At 39.9% G+C, this 15,194-nt stretch overlaps 1 protein-coding gene across 6 annotated transcripts in view; it reads right to left on the bottom strand.

Annotated features, from left to right (window-relative positions):
• The window catches only part of TACC2 (transforming acidic coiled-coil containing protein 2), a 118,785-nt gene that overhangs the window by 17,953 nt on the left and 85,638 nt on the right, over positions 1–15,194 (bottom strand). For 5 of the 6 annotated variants that reach the window (XM_072130786.1, XM_072130787.1, XM_072130783.1 and 2 more), the window contains 4 exons: positions 12,930–14,115; positions 995–1,055; positions 639–846; positions 91–152 (listed from right to left, as the gene is read on the bottom strand). In XM_072130786.1, coding sequence (XP_071986887.1) covers positions 91–152; positions 639–846; positions 995–1,055; positions 12,930–14,115 — 1,517 coding nt within the window. The remainder of the gene's footprint in view (positions 1–90; positions 153–638; positions 847–994; positions 1,056–12,929; positions 14,116–15,194) is intronic. The other variant, XM_072130784.1, reaches the window with a different exon arrangement.

Here is a 15,194-nt window from a genome sequence, read left to right on the forward strand (position 1 = left end):
CCATGTTTCCAGGCCACCTGAAAGTTTCCAAAACCCTTCCAAACTTGATAGTGGATGAACTATCTAATGTACTATCTGACTAGGGCTTACCGGAGAGCATTTTCCAGTCTTCTCCATATATTCTATGCTGTATGAGCTTCCATAATCTATATCTGAAAAAGATCAACAGCAACTGTAATTTATACTGTGCTTTCCATGTCATGTACAGAGGTGGATGATAAAGGTTCACAATCTGAGGCATGTTGATAGACAGGAGCCACATAGACCCATCACCCCGCAGCACTTCTTCTAAACAATGAGGAGTTGCCAACACCTAGAACTTCACCCATATACATTTTTTAGTTGTCTCTATGACTACAGGTCACCTTTTGGTCTAGGCTTCTGATCTTTCCCATTCTTTACACCGCAGCGTTGCTTTCTCCGACTGTTATGTAGTAATCTCATCAATCTCATTGTGAGCTACTTACCATTACAATAAAAGTGATAATAATCTATACAAATAATATTATTAGATAATATTGTAGTTGATCAATGTTAGATTACTAAAGGGTCATTCAAGGGCAATGTTAATACACACCAAGCTTTTATAAATGTATGGGTCTCATAACTAAGTAAAGGGGAAATTAACTGAGACTTACCATCTGAAGAATTGTGGAACTGATTCTCACTGACAAAGCTGGTCAGGTCAGAAGGCTGGGGGTAGTCCTGCTTCTCTTGTTCTAGGTCCACTGCCATGCATGCCCATTTCTGGCTACTGACAGAAGAGGCCAGCTTTTCCTCATCAGTAGCATGTTCCTCTGATGCTATTATGGGAGGGATCTCTGACTTGCAAAGTATCTTAAGTTCCTAAAAAGTTATTAGAATTACCGTAAGTATTTATCATGCTATATCCAAATATTCTAAATGCCAGAAACAACAATGAGATGGCCGGACATTTCCTATGGAATATCAGGTGAGGTTTACAAATGAACAATGTGAATGGTTTGGTACATACCTCAGAGCCGTTTTCATTCACTGGGGAACGCTTGGGAGATTTTTTTACCCTAAATGTGTCACTGAAACACAAAAAAATTAATTCTAAATACAAAGAAACTTTGCAACAACAAATAAACCTCTACAATAATAAGTTACAACTAGATAATGTAGCTATGTACTGCACTACAAGTGGCTTCATATGTCACCATTTACTCCTATAGAAGAATTTGGCTACGGAAGAGTACCTGTATAAGGCTGCATTCACACTACAGTATGGGGGACGTATATACGGCCGACATATATGCGGCCGATATACATCCCCCATAAACTTCTATGGGCTCGCTGCGCCCTAGGGGAGCGCTACGGTGCCGCACACGTGCTATGGAGAGGGGCGGGGGTGAGCTGCACTCACCTCCTCCTCCTCTCCCCGCGCTGCTGTGTTCCCGCCGCGCTACGGTGCGGCGGGCTCACGGCAGTGGGAATGTAGCCTAATACAGCATCCATTGTGTATGTGTATGCCAATCCATTATCAGTCATCTGCATGGAGGCCCCTGTAATGCATTGGGGAAATGTCTAACCAATGGAAACCTTCCTTGGTAAAATCAGCTAAAAACACCTCTAAAAAGTATCAAAAATAAATGGAGCAGGTGATAATAGTAAACTTTGTAATATGCTTTATCCCTTAACCCCTTGATTAACGACCTGGCCCTTTTTTGTTTTTTCATTTCCATTTTTCACTCCCCACTATCAAAAATCGATAACTTTTATTTTTTCACTTAAGAAGCTCTGTGACAGCTTGTTTTCTGCATAAGAAATTGCACTTCATAGTCATGGTATTTAATATTCCATGCCGTGTACTGTCGTTTTCTTGTGGGCTTGGGTTTTACAGCTTTTAGTGTGCGCCCCAAATGACATGTCTATGTTTTTTCTTTGGTTCGATACGATCATGGGGATATTAAAAATAAAACCTCCCGAACAAAAACATTTTTGATTTTGCCTTCTTCTGACACTAATAACTTTTTCATACTTGGGTGTATAGAGCTGTGGGTGGTGTCATTTTGTGTGACTTTTGATGACGTTTTCATTGCTATAATTTTTAGGACTTTATGACCTATTGGTCACTTTTTATAGAATTTTTATATTTTTCAAAATGGAAAAAAAGTGGCATTTTCGAATTTGGGCGCTATTTTCCGTTACGGTGTTAAACAAAGTTAAACGCCGTTTTGGTATAATACTGGGCATTTATTTATTTTTATTTACATCAGTTCTTTTATTATAATTTTTTTTAACTTTTTTTATTTTTACTTTCACTTTTTTTCAGACCGCCTAGGGTACTTTTTTTTTTTTAATTTTATTTTTATTAAATTTTCCAACAAGTGAACAAAGAATGTAGTGCCAACATACATCACATGAAATTAAAGATATATTTCTAAGCTCTATTCAACCTATCTAGTGACGATCAATATTGTTATAATCCGGTCGTGTTTCTTCTGTGTGATCTTTGCTCAAGTTACATTTGTTATGGGTTCTCTTCGGAGATTGCCGCATCCGATGGGTTATGCTTCTTCCTGTAGACTTGTCCATTAATTACTAGTAGGCTTCAATTAGCATTAAAAGTTCATGTGTGATGAGGTACAACATAGAAAAACCTGGAGTTGCGCATCTTATTTTAGTCCTAGAGCTGGTCTAATGGTTTTGCGCCTTCTCCAAAAACAAATAATACATAAATAACAGATAACCAGAACTTTGACCAGAACTGTGACCTGGGTAGCCTACATTTCTATTTCATTCTACATGGTATTGGCTAGCCAACCATACCCCCCATTCTTTTTGGAATTTGGAGTGTGTGTGGTTTTGAAAGGAAATTATTTTTTCAAACTTGCAAGTTGTGTTAACCAAGTCAATTATTTCTTCTATTTTTGGTCTTTTTTCTTCCTTCCAGTGTCTTGTGATAACAAGTTTAGTTGCCATTACTAAATGGGTGGCAATGATTCTTTTGTCAGTTGATAGTTTGTTTATATCTATTAATAACAATGCCGTGGCTGGGGACAGTTTGGTTTTAATATTAGTGATGTTCATATATATTTTGGATGTTTCGTTCCAGAGTTCTTTAATGATTGGGCAGGCCCACAAAATATGTAATAGAGAACCAGGTTGGCCACATTTCCTCCAACATAAATGTGTGGTGGAGGGGAACATTTTATTGATTCTAGTTGGAGTAAAATACCAACGTAGATGGGTTTTTGTGATAGCTTCCAAGTGGGATGTACACCTCAAATACGCATTGGCCACTCTCAGGGCCCCCTGCCATTGTTCATCAGAGAAGACAGCATTTAATGATTCTTCCCACCGTAACATATGTGGTAATTTAAAGAACCTTTTTTTCCCTTCTAACATGTTGTAGAATATTGATATCCCCTTTTTGAATGGGGAAGAGCCTTGTAGGAGTTTAAAAAGTTGGCTGTCTATTACTGGACCTAGTTTAGAAAGATCCTGTAAAAAATGGCGCACCCGTAGGTATGAATAGAATTCTCTGACTGTTATAGAATATTTCGTCATAAGTAGATTAAAAGGTGCTAATGTGTTGCCTGATCTAATGTCCTCTAGAGAGTGAATGCCCAGATAGTGCCAGGAAGAGATTTTTATGTTGGGTATGTTTAGTTCTAGCAATTCCAATGGTATTTGCTGGAAGGGTATTGGTTCCACTTCTTTTGTACTAGAGGTTAACTTGTGCCAAGCATTGTCTGTGGCTTTTACAGTGAGAAGATCAGAAATCGGGGGAGTTTTATTCCATGCTAGTGATAGTAATCTGCATCTGAGTGAGATTCCTTTTTGGTAAGCTTTCTCTATAGAACACCATGATTTGTCTGTAGAGTTATTCCACCAGTGTTGCGCCTGATCTAAGATAGCTGCATAATAATAGTCTCTCAACTCTGGTACTCCTAGGCCTCCTGCCAGTTTATGTTTAATTAAGGTTTTAAATGGGACTCTCGGTTTTTTATCTTGCCAGATAAATTTGTTCAATTGGGCCTTGGTTTTATTAAAAAATGAGTTAGGGATTGGGATTGGGATTGTGCGAAATAAATAGAGATATTTGGGAAGTACCATCATTTTGTATGTGGCAATTCTACCTAACCAGGAGAGTGTAAATTTGGAATATGATTCTAATTCTGAGTTAGTCTTTTCTATTAGTGGGATATGGTTATATTTAATTAGATTTTGAACTGGATAAGTAAGATGAATACCTAGATAGTCTATAGCTTTCTCCCTCCAGTCTAATATGAATTTTTGTTTTAGTTCTAATACTTGCTTTTTATTAAGATTAACAGTTAGGACTTGCGATTTTGCATTGTTAATCTTATAGTAGGAAACCTCACTATAAGAAGCCATAATTTTAAAGATTTGGGATAAAGATTTTTCTATGTTGGTTGACATTAGCAGGATGTCGTCTGCAAATAGTGCTATTTTATGGTCATATTCTCCCACCTTTATGCCTGTGACCTCTGGATGGTTGCGAATTGCTGTAGCTAGGGGCTCTATTGACAGAACAAACATTATCGGTGATAAGGGACAACCCTGCCTAGTACCATTATTCATGAAGAATTCTTTGGAGCGAACTCCATTGATAAAAACTGTTGCAGAGGGATAGGAATATAAGGCTTTTATTGCCATGAATATATGTCCTTCTATTCCTAATTTATTAAGGGTAGTGAATGCATATTCCCAATTCACTCTATCGAATGCCTTTTCGGCATCTATTGTAACAAAGGAGGCATTAATATTAGCTTTCTCACAGTGCTGTAATAAGTCTATGACTCTCCTTGTATTGTCTGGCGCTTGCCTTGTTGGGGTAAATCCAGTTTGATCAGTAGCTATCAAGCCTGGTAGGACTACCTTTAGTCTGTTAGCCAATATTTTGGCATATAATTTTATATCCTCATTGAGGAGGGAGATTGGGCGGAAGTTCGCTGCTCTGTCTGGGGTTTTTCCAGGTTTTGGGAGAGCAATTATGATGGCCTCTAACATGGGTTTGGGAAATTTCCCTTCAGAGGCCGCTAATGTAAATATTTCTAGCAGATAAGGTGCTAAGGTGGTTATAAATTTTTTATAATATAGGCTAGGTAGTCCATCTGGGCCTGGTGATTTGTTAAAAGGTAGGGATTTAATTGTTTTTTGGATTTCTGTAATAGATAGAGGGCTGTTCAATTGTGCTAGTTGTTCCTGTGTTATCTTAGGAAGGGAGATATTGTCTAAGAATTTTTGTATTAATGCAGGGGAGGGTGGAGATACCTCTTTGTTTCCTGCAAGGTTGTATAGGCTAGCGTAATGATCCATAAAGGCGTTGGCTATCTCTCTCGGAGATAGTAGTTTGGCTCCTGTTTTGTGGTGGTACAGGTAGGGTATACGGGTTTTTTGATTATGCTGTTTGATACGTCTAGCTAATAAAGTGTTAGCTTTTTGGTCAAGTGAATAAAACTTGACTTTCATCTTCTGTAGGGCGTTGGCGTATTTATGGAGCAAGAGATTACGTAAATGATTGCGAAGTTCCCTTAGCTCCGTGGTTTGAGTGGGAAGTGTGTTTTGTTTATCCTTTCTTTCTAAAAATTGTATATGCATTAGGGTAGATGCAATTTCCCTTTCTCTTTCACGGCGTATTCTGCTATTAAGAATAGTGAGTTCTTCTTTAATAAACATTTTATGAGTAAGCCAAAGTGAAAAGGGGTTGACCTGACCATTGTTATTAGTGGAAAGGTATTCTTTCAATTTACTTTCTATCATTTCGCGATTTTTCTCTGAAGCTATTATAGACATATTGGCGCGCCAGATATAGTCTGTGTTACAGGAGTACCTATCTGAGAAAGTAATTGCTATAGGTGCGTGGTCCGACCACTGAATATTGCCTATTGATGACTGTATGGCTTTATCAAGGAGGGATCTGTCTGTGAAAATCATATCGATTCTAGAATAAGTTTTGTGCCTTGGTGAGTAAAAGGTGTAATCCCTTTCTGTTGAATGATGGACTCGCCAGACATCAAATAAATCATTTTCCCAGATAAATGGGTTAAGAGTAAATTGTCTATGATGGGATTTGGAAGTAGTATCTAATTCATTATGTCCTATCGTGTTGAAGTCTCCACAAATTACCAATGACCCTCTCTTTATTCCCTTAATTTTTTTAAGCACTTTGTTGAGGAATGGTTTTTGTTTCTTGTTTGGAGCGTATATGTTTGCTATTGTGTAATCTAGGTTGTTTATAGAGCAAGTCATTATGATATAACGACTTTGTGGGTCTATTATAGTTTGATAGATAGTTAAAGCTAGTGAATCCTTAAAAGCTATTAAGACTCCTCTTTTTTTCTTACTATAGGCGGAGTTTATTATTTGTTGAAACTTGGGATGACTTAATTTAGGAGGATTCTTATGGCTTATATGGGTCTCCTGTATGCAAATAATATCCGCTTTGCTTGTTACAGCCTCCTTCCACAATAATGATCTTTTGAATGGGCTGTTAAGTCCCTTCACATTAAGTGAGACCAATTTGATACTCATTGTTATAATTTACATGAGAGCCTGTGTTTGGTGATATATAGTAGAGGAATTTCTGAGAAGCGTACATTTTAGTTAAGAAATTTCCCGGCAAGAACCTAGCTGTAATGGGCCACCTCAGGTCAAATAACATAACTACATTTAACATTACAATGTAAATACAGTAAAATAACAGAGCGGTACAAATTACTTCAGAATTAGTACACTAAATGGGGTAGTTAACAAAGAAAGGATCAATAATAACGAACCCTTCCGAGTGGAAACATGAGAGCCCAGGCGGCGCTTCTGCCCGACACCTACGGCGTTTTGTTGATGCTTGCTGTTCATGAAATTCCTTGCACTCGCCATTCGGGGTCTATTCTTGGTGATCTTCTCAGTTGTTGTTTTGCCAATTCTATTGCTTCTTTGGGGATGTCCCATTTTGTCAGGAGATCATATCCTTCTTCCAGGGTCTTGATTGAGGAAATGGTATTTTGGCGCTTTACCAAAATCTTAGTGGGGAAGCCCCATCTGTATGGGATATTTTGTTCTCGGAGTAGTTGGGTAATTGGTGCAAGTTTTCTCCTTGCTTGGAGAGTAGCTGCAGAAAGGTCAGCATAAAGTTTTAGTGATTCATAAGGAGATGGTAATAACAGATTTTTCCTTGAGTAAGCTAGGAGTTGTTCTTTTGTGTTGAAAAATGTAAACCTCGCCAGTACATCCCTTGGAATTGTGTCCGGGAGATTATTCGGTTTCGGGATCCGATGCGCACGGTCTATACTCAGTTCGTATTCCGCTAACTCAGGTAGCAGAGTTTTTGTCATTTGCTGCACGTAGATTCGTAGGTTAGAGTTGGGGATTGTTTCCAATATCCCTCTTATTTTGACGTTGTTACGTCTGTCGCGGTCTTCTTTATCGACTATTTCACCCTGAATTGAGATTACTTTATCCTCCAGAGTATTATGTGAGTCTGCTAGGTCATTAAAAGCAGAGGCAAAATCCGCCATTTTATTTTCAACATGTGAGACTCTGTCCCCCACTTCAGCTAGGGAGGTTTGGAGGGGTTTAATCAAAGATGATAAGTCATTGTGTAATGAGGTTCTTAATGCCTCAAGCATTGACTTCAGCATGCCTTCTGATACATATCTATCCGAGGTTTGAAATGAAGCAAATAAATCTGCCTCTGCAGACTGGGAGTCATTGCTAGCAGATTTGTCTCCTACCTCATTTGATGGGTCTTGATATCTCTGTTTTTGTTTAGCAGGGCTGCTTGTCTCAGATCTGGAAGTCTGGGAGTCCTCTGGTGCTGGGGAAAGAGAGGCTTCTGAGCTGCTTCCCTGTTGCAGGATAAGTGGAGGCATGCTTATTTCCTCATCCATCCGGGCCGGTGATGGTTGGAGAGGTTCGAAGGATACTTTGGGGCTTGTGCTCCATCTCTGAGGCCCCTCAGAGTATCTGTTTGCGGGGCTTCTCACAGGCTGCGCCTGTATCGCGGGTTCTCTCCTTGCTTTCTCCGGGCCCGCGCTTCTGCTTATACTGCCGGCGCCTTCTTGGGATTTTGCGGCCCCGCTGAAAAACTGCCCGATCTGTCTGACTGACTGATCAGTCGTTCCCCGCTTCCTCCCTGGCGGTCCCGCCGCTGCTTTAGGAGCTCTGCTGGGCATTTTCCTAATTATAGATGCTGGTTTAGCCGGTGTTAGGGTGTCGGTGCGACGGAGCTCGGCTCTCAAGCGGCCATCTTCACACGCAGCCAAACCACGCCCCCGCCTAGGGTACTTTAACCCTAGGTTGTCTGATAGATCCTACCATACACTGCCATACTACTGTATAGCAGTATATGGGGATTTTCTACATCATTCATTAAAATGTGCAAATCGCACATTGTAATGAATGGGTTAAAACGAGACAGAAGACCCGAGGCTGTCATGGGGACCAATCACCCCTCCCCGATGATGTCACGGAGATGGCGGTGCCCGAGCACATATTGCAGCTTTGCAATATGCAACAAAGACTTACCGGCATGTGAGCCCTCTCCATGTACCCGCACCCGAGGCGCGCCGTAATATTACGACACATGTCGGAGAGGGGTTAAAGACCAGGTTTTATGTGTTATTACATTTCCTCTTCACTCCGCTCCTTCCACAATCCAAATCTTTTAGATTTGTCCATATACGTTATACAAGTTTGGTTATGTCTATGCATTTGAAAACTAAATTCATGCATTGCCATATGCCGACACCAATAACGTTTCTAATCTTGGGTGTACGGGGCAGGGCAAGGCATCATTTATTGTGGGAAGAGAGGACGCTTTCATTTTTACCATTTTGACAACTGTATGTGCTTTTGATCAATATTAAGATTTGTATGGGAGGTAAAATGGTGAAAAAAATGAAATTTTTTAAATTTCATTGTGGTGGTCACGGGATAATAGTTATAATTACGGTATATTTTGATAGATCAATACTTAAGATGTTTATGACCTTGTTTATTTACTTGTAAATGTGTTCTATGGAAAGAGGGGTAATTTGAATTACAATTTTCTATTTTTTTCATATTTTTGAAAACTTTTTCTTTTACTATTTGTGAACTCTAATGGGTCTGACTTATAAAATACTGTATACTACAATACAAGTGTATTACAGTATATTGTGACTATACTGCTTCTGTATTATAGTTTGCCTCTGGCAGAATATAACTGATAATGCCGAATGACACGTATAGGGGCCTCTAAAAGGCTCCCAGCTGTCATGGTAAATGATCGGCGCCCTCTGATGAACTTACCAGAGGCAAAAATCATTGGCCAATGCTGATTAGATGCCCAATCATGTGCCTGACTGGGACACCTAACAGGTTAACCCCTGCAATCAGTTTCAATTCATACAGCTTACATCCACCATGTATGGAGAGGGCTTAGTCTATAAGCCCTCTCCATACACATCTTCACTCCAAGTCAACAGAATTTTGACTTCACCCTTCATGCCCAGTCAACATTGACAGTTTGTGAAAGGGTTAAATGAAGCAGCTTCTCTGTGCCTTTTCTCCACTCTTTCTCCTGCAGTGAGCAGTGTAGCTAAAAGCCTTATGAGGTCTATCCAATAGACAGATAAGGAGACTAACTATTAACTCTTTCAATACCCTAGAGCAGCGATGGCGAACCTATGGCACGCGTGCCACATGCGGCACGCAGAGCCGTTCCTGTGGGCACGCGGCGCTGTCACCATTGAAGCTCCGGCTGTCGGAGCGCTGAATGTTATTGTGGTTCCCATAGAAACCACTGCGGGGAGAAGAGAGCAGCATGATACAGCTGCTCCCACATAATAGAATTGGGCAGGGGTATAAGGATCTGGCCCTAAGATATAGTGGGCTGTCACTGTTCAATGTGCTCTTTTGGGACCCCTGAGCACAGTAATGTCAGCAGGAAGGCAGTCATTGCTCTGCCTTCCCCCCTGCTAAAGCCGGGACTCACACAGAGGGCTGGTCACCTGATCCGTCCAGCCAATAGGAGAGGAGAGGAGGGAGGAGGAATCACCAGAGCCAGTAACTATCCCCCTGACAAAGCTGCCTGTAAACAAGACAGATCGATAAACTACATCATGCAGCTATTTCATATCTTTCCAGCACCCTCATATCTATCTCTCTGTCTCTCTCATATCTATCTATCTCCTATCTGTCTATGTATCTATGTATGTATGTATGTATGTATGTATGTATCTAATATCTATCTCTCTGTCTCTCATATCTATGTATGTATGTATGTATGTATGTATGTATCTATCTAATATCTATCTCTCTGTCTCTCTCATATCTATCTATCTCCTATCTATCTATGTATCTATGTATCTATGTATGTATGTATGTATGTATGTATGTATGTATCTAATATCTATCTCTCTGTCTCTCATATCTATGTATGTATGTATGTATGTATCTAATATCTATCTCTCTGTCTCTCTCATATCTATCTATGTATCTGTGTATCTATGTATCTATCTATCTATCTATCTATGTATCTATCTATCTATCTATCTATCTATCTATCTATGTATCTATCTATCTATCTATCTATCTATCTATCTATCTATCTATCTATCTATCTATCTATCTATGTATCTATCTATCTATGTATTCTATCTATAATGCTGGTTATCAGCTGCAGGTGTACATGAGCTCTGCCCCCAATCCTTCCCCTGAACAGTATACAACCGTTTTAGGCAAGCAGAGGACAGCCGCAGTACACTGCCAGGATTTTCTAACGTTTATTACACAAGTCCCTATATTAATGTGGTTTTTTTTTAAATTTTTGTGTTGGCACTTTACTATAAGTAAGTTGGGTTTGAGTTGCATTTTGGGCCCATCGGCCTCTAAAAGGTTGGCCATCACTGCCCTAGAGGAAATTTCCCTTGATGATTCAGCTCTCCGATGAAATTAGATTATCTGGAGACTGTCTGAATAAAGTTAATTTATTTCACACTTTATCAGACTCTGTTATCTCTCAACTTTCAGTGGATACATGATTAACAAAGCTGATTAACCGAGACTATTTAAATTAGAAAGAAAGGCAGGGGAAAAAGAAGGACACCCGGACGTATTTTTTTTATAAAGTATATTACAAAGTTTACTATTACAATATATACTAATATAGTTATGCAATTTTGTTAATAGTTTAGTAAGTCTTGCAAAATTTAGGTGACAATACCTCCTATTATGAAATCATAACAACTATTGTCAACCCTTCTCAGGATCAGACAGTATTAAAGAAGTCTCAAGTCAAAATCTCCAGTTATAAATAATATAAAGCAACAAAGTCTTAAAAAATTAAATGACAGCATGTAATGCCAATGAATGCACTAGAAGAATAATGCATATGAAGGATTTACTCAAGACGTCTTGGAAAAGATGGAGACAGGGTTCTCTCCGTTCACTACACATGGACTGCACACACCACACATTCACAATCACAAGCATGATATGATGTGCCACAGGGGACTCGTGCTACATGAGGATAACAGGAATAGGAGAAGATAGGGAAGCGAATGGCAGATCGATGCTGAGCAAAGAAGACATTGACGAGTAAGGAATAAAGAAATGACTAGTTACTTACAAGAGAGAACAGACAGACACGACATCTTCAACCATCCTATGGACATAGAGACAAGAGACAGACAGACAGGAGGCTGTGTACTGAAATAGGCCACCCCCATCGCCACAAGAGTTATACACACACTAACATAAGCCAGGAAGGAACTACTTACCCCCCACCAGAGCTAAACAATAGGATCTAACTCATGGCATATCTACAAATGATATTTTATATAAGAATGTGGGTGATGTGCATCTTCATCAGTTCCATAATCAGTCTAAAGCTTTAGTGAGGGGAAGTGGGGAACACAAGACCACCATATTCATGATGTGATCCCAGTGATCAGACACTTATCTATGATATCTAGTGGGTAAGTACTACTTGAATTTTGGAAAAATTCATTTCTTAATATTTTAGTGTTCCTTATAAATAAGCAGCATTAGTTTTTGCCTCTGCAGCCTTACAAATTCCCATATAGCAGTCATACAAAAGACAGAACCTTATGGGGCTCAGCGCTGCTCTTTGTCTGAGTATCCTTAGTAGGACAGGATAAAGAACTCTCTATATTACACATTTCACCTGCGGACTGATTCCCCCACAATAGCAAAGACATTGGAAAAAGACTCAGTGAATATTGATAAGCAGAGGCTGTAATGGACAAAGCACATTCTCTATTGAGCGGGTGCCCCAGTTTTCTGTGATAACATAAAACCACAAGACCGCAGGACGTAAGCCACTATATAGGTCACAGTATCCCTAATGGATTTCACAAAAAAAATCTGTAAGCAATAGTACTTAACCCAATTATAACAGGGCAACAGATTTCATTTTAGTGTCTTAAAGGGAATCTATCAGCAGTTTTGACCACAAAGCTGCAATAAGTTAATAAGTTAAATTAATCCTATATTTCTTTATGTGTTAAGTAGCAATACTGTAACTAACTGTTAAAACTTGACTCATATTTAAGGATTGTAACTTTCCTTAGAAGGGAGTGTTTTCTGTCCTCACACTGCTTTGCTCTTAGCTCTCTGCATTGAGCTGCTTTACAGTTCTCTCTGCTGTGAATAGAAGCCTAAGCAGTATTCTGGTTGGATACTAAAGCGGTTGTTCAGCAGTTTAAAGCAGAGAGCTAAGAGCACAGCAGTGTGAGGACACCCCCTAATGTTCTTGGAGAAGCTACAATTCTGAAATAGATTCACAATTTTTTTCCACATGGCCAGATGACAGACTCTCTTAAAACTGATTACAAAGTTTGGCTATATACTACAAATAGCAGTATGTGAAGTAACCTATGTTTAATTCTAGGTAGACTGAAATTTTTAACTTTTGCCAATAGCGAGTGACTTACGTTTTTAATGGAGTCTTCTTTTTCTTGGCTGGCTTATTGCTTTCCCCATTCTGCTCAGCGCTTATTTCAAAGGAGGCAGGTGTCTTAGCTGGGGACTCAGATCTTTGCACAGTGGGTTTAGTTGGTTCAGGAAGAGGTTCTTGGGCTGATAGAGTTGGGTCTTGCAATTTCCCAGTGGAAGAAAAGGGGTTAAAATTGGGATCATCCCACTGATCCAGGTTGTAGGTATAGGATCCTCTGGCAATAGGAATATCATCAGGATCATTAGGAATAGGACTAGAGGACCCAGGAGGAGCGTCAGGCTTTTCTACAGCCTTTTTGGGCTTGGGTTTCCGCAATGGCATTTTGCCCACGGGTTTCTTGCCTTTTCTTGAGGGAGGCTGACCCTCCCGTGACTCCTCTGAATAATCGAACTCCAGCCTCACTGATTGCCCGATCACTGTAGGGGTTTCTGATATTTCAGGGCCACTGGGGGCCACTTCAAGTTTTTGGTGGGTAGGTATAGGTGGGGACAACCTTCCTGTTGCTTGGGTTTGACAGATCTCAACTGGAGGAGAACTTGCAACTTCACTTACAGGGGGATCTGTCTGGGACAATTCTGAGGTTAAGGGAGATTGACTCTCCTCTTTCCCAACTACAGGCAAGTCCGTATCTGTCTCGGAAGGAGGAGGAGGAGGTGACGGAGCAGGTTGTACTTGCAAATTTCTATCCACTTCTACTTCTGGTGGCTCTCCAGATAATACCTCTTTAGAGTCATCAGTAGTGACAGCTTCCACTTGTTTCTTTGCAATGGTGGCCTTCTTTTTCAGTGATGCTGGCCGTGCCTTCTTCGTCCTACGCAAAGTGCTACAAGCACTATCAGATCCTCCTTGACTGCTAGGCAAATCTTCAAGTTGGAAGTCAGCTGCTTGCAAGCTAAGAGATCTAGACAGAGTATTACGGCTGAGGGGAACGGAGTCAGTGGATTTCCGTCGAGTTTTGGAGGAGGCTTCAGAGGAAGGAGAATTAACTTCTGGAAACTCATTAGCAGCTATATCCAAGTTGTATGCTCCACTACTTGCTATGGGTTTGTCTTCGTCAAATACCACAGAAAATGATCTAGATGGCTGGCGAAAAGGAGAATCAGTAAAGTTCTCGGTTGCAGTCTCATCAGGGGCCTCTGTACCTTCTAAGTTGGGCACCAAGGCTAGAAAAAAGCAGAAGAAAACTCAGATTTACTGAATGTACGTAATGGATTACATCCATTGACATCTACATGACCTATATAAACATGTTTTTAAAAAATGTATAGCCCATAGTATTGGTTTTCATTCTGGATGCTTCTATACGGCATAGTGCAGTCTCCTGTACTATTTGATACTAAATCCTGCTTATCTCAATAAACAGAGGTAAAAAAAAATCACTCTGTTTAACATATGTGTCAGTTACTTTCCCAGTAATTATGTTAAAGGGGAATCCAATGTAAAAAGACCCCTATATTTAACCCCACTTACACATGCTTTAGCCTCCTAACATTAGCAAATTGTACACCATGCATACATCTGATCACATGAAATTACAGCAGCCTCTACTTGTACTCCTCCCCATCCTCCATGGATTTCTACTTCTCCCCACCCTCCATGAAGGCATGCTGTGATTTCATGTGATCAGATACATACATGGGTTAGATGTTGCAGAAGTAACAGGACCTTTGATTATATCATCCTGGTCTCTTGACTTTAAGTGCCCAATGATGTAAAAGAGCTCTCCATACAAGGGCAATGCAATTAAAATTTACTATGCAGGACTCACTTAGTGTGCTGGACTTGTTTAAAAACTGATTTTTGCTATCTTGCAGCCATGGAAATTAACCATTTAGGGATAAGGGCAATGCTTTTTAATCATAGTTTTTAATGAAGCCTTTATTTTGGGTGGGCTCTCTTTAAACATCGTTGTTTTCCACCATGTACACATATAGCTTATCTACTGTAAAGGAGGTACGTGTTTTGTTGTTTTGCATCCAACCACTGGGACCTCCAGTAATCATTACAACAAAGGGCTGCAAGTGCTCCTTATGAATGCCATGCTGGTGTGCTTCCATTTACTACTATTGGACTTCCAGGTTGGGTTTCTCTCAAGTTGGACAGATACGCCACAGCTGTATTCATATTGAGTGTGGGCCCCAGTTCTTATGAGGCTTTTCAGTAGTCAAACCACCAGTGATTAGACACTTGCTATAAGTGTACATAGTAAGAAAATCCTTTAACGAACATAGATCATTAGTTT

The sequence above is a fragment of the Engystomops pustulosus genome, chromosome 11 (assembly GCF_040894005.1).
Source record: "Engystomops pustulosus chromosome 11, aEngPut4.maternal, whole genome shotgun sequence".
Lineage (NCBI taxonomy): Eukaryota > Metazoa > Chordata > Amphibia > Anura > Leptodactylidae > Engystomops > Engystomops pustulosus.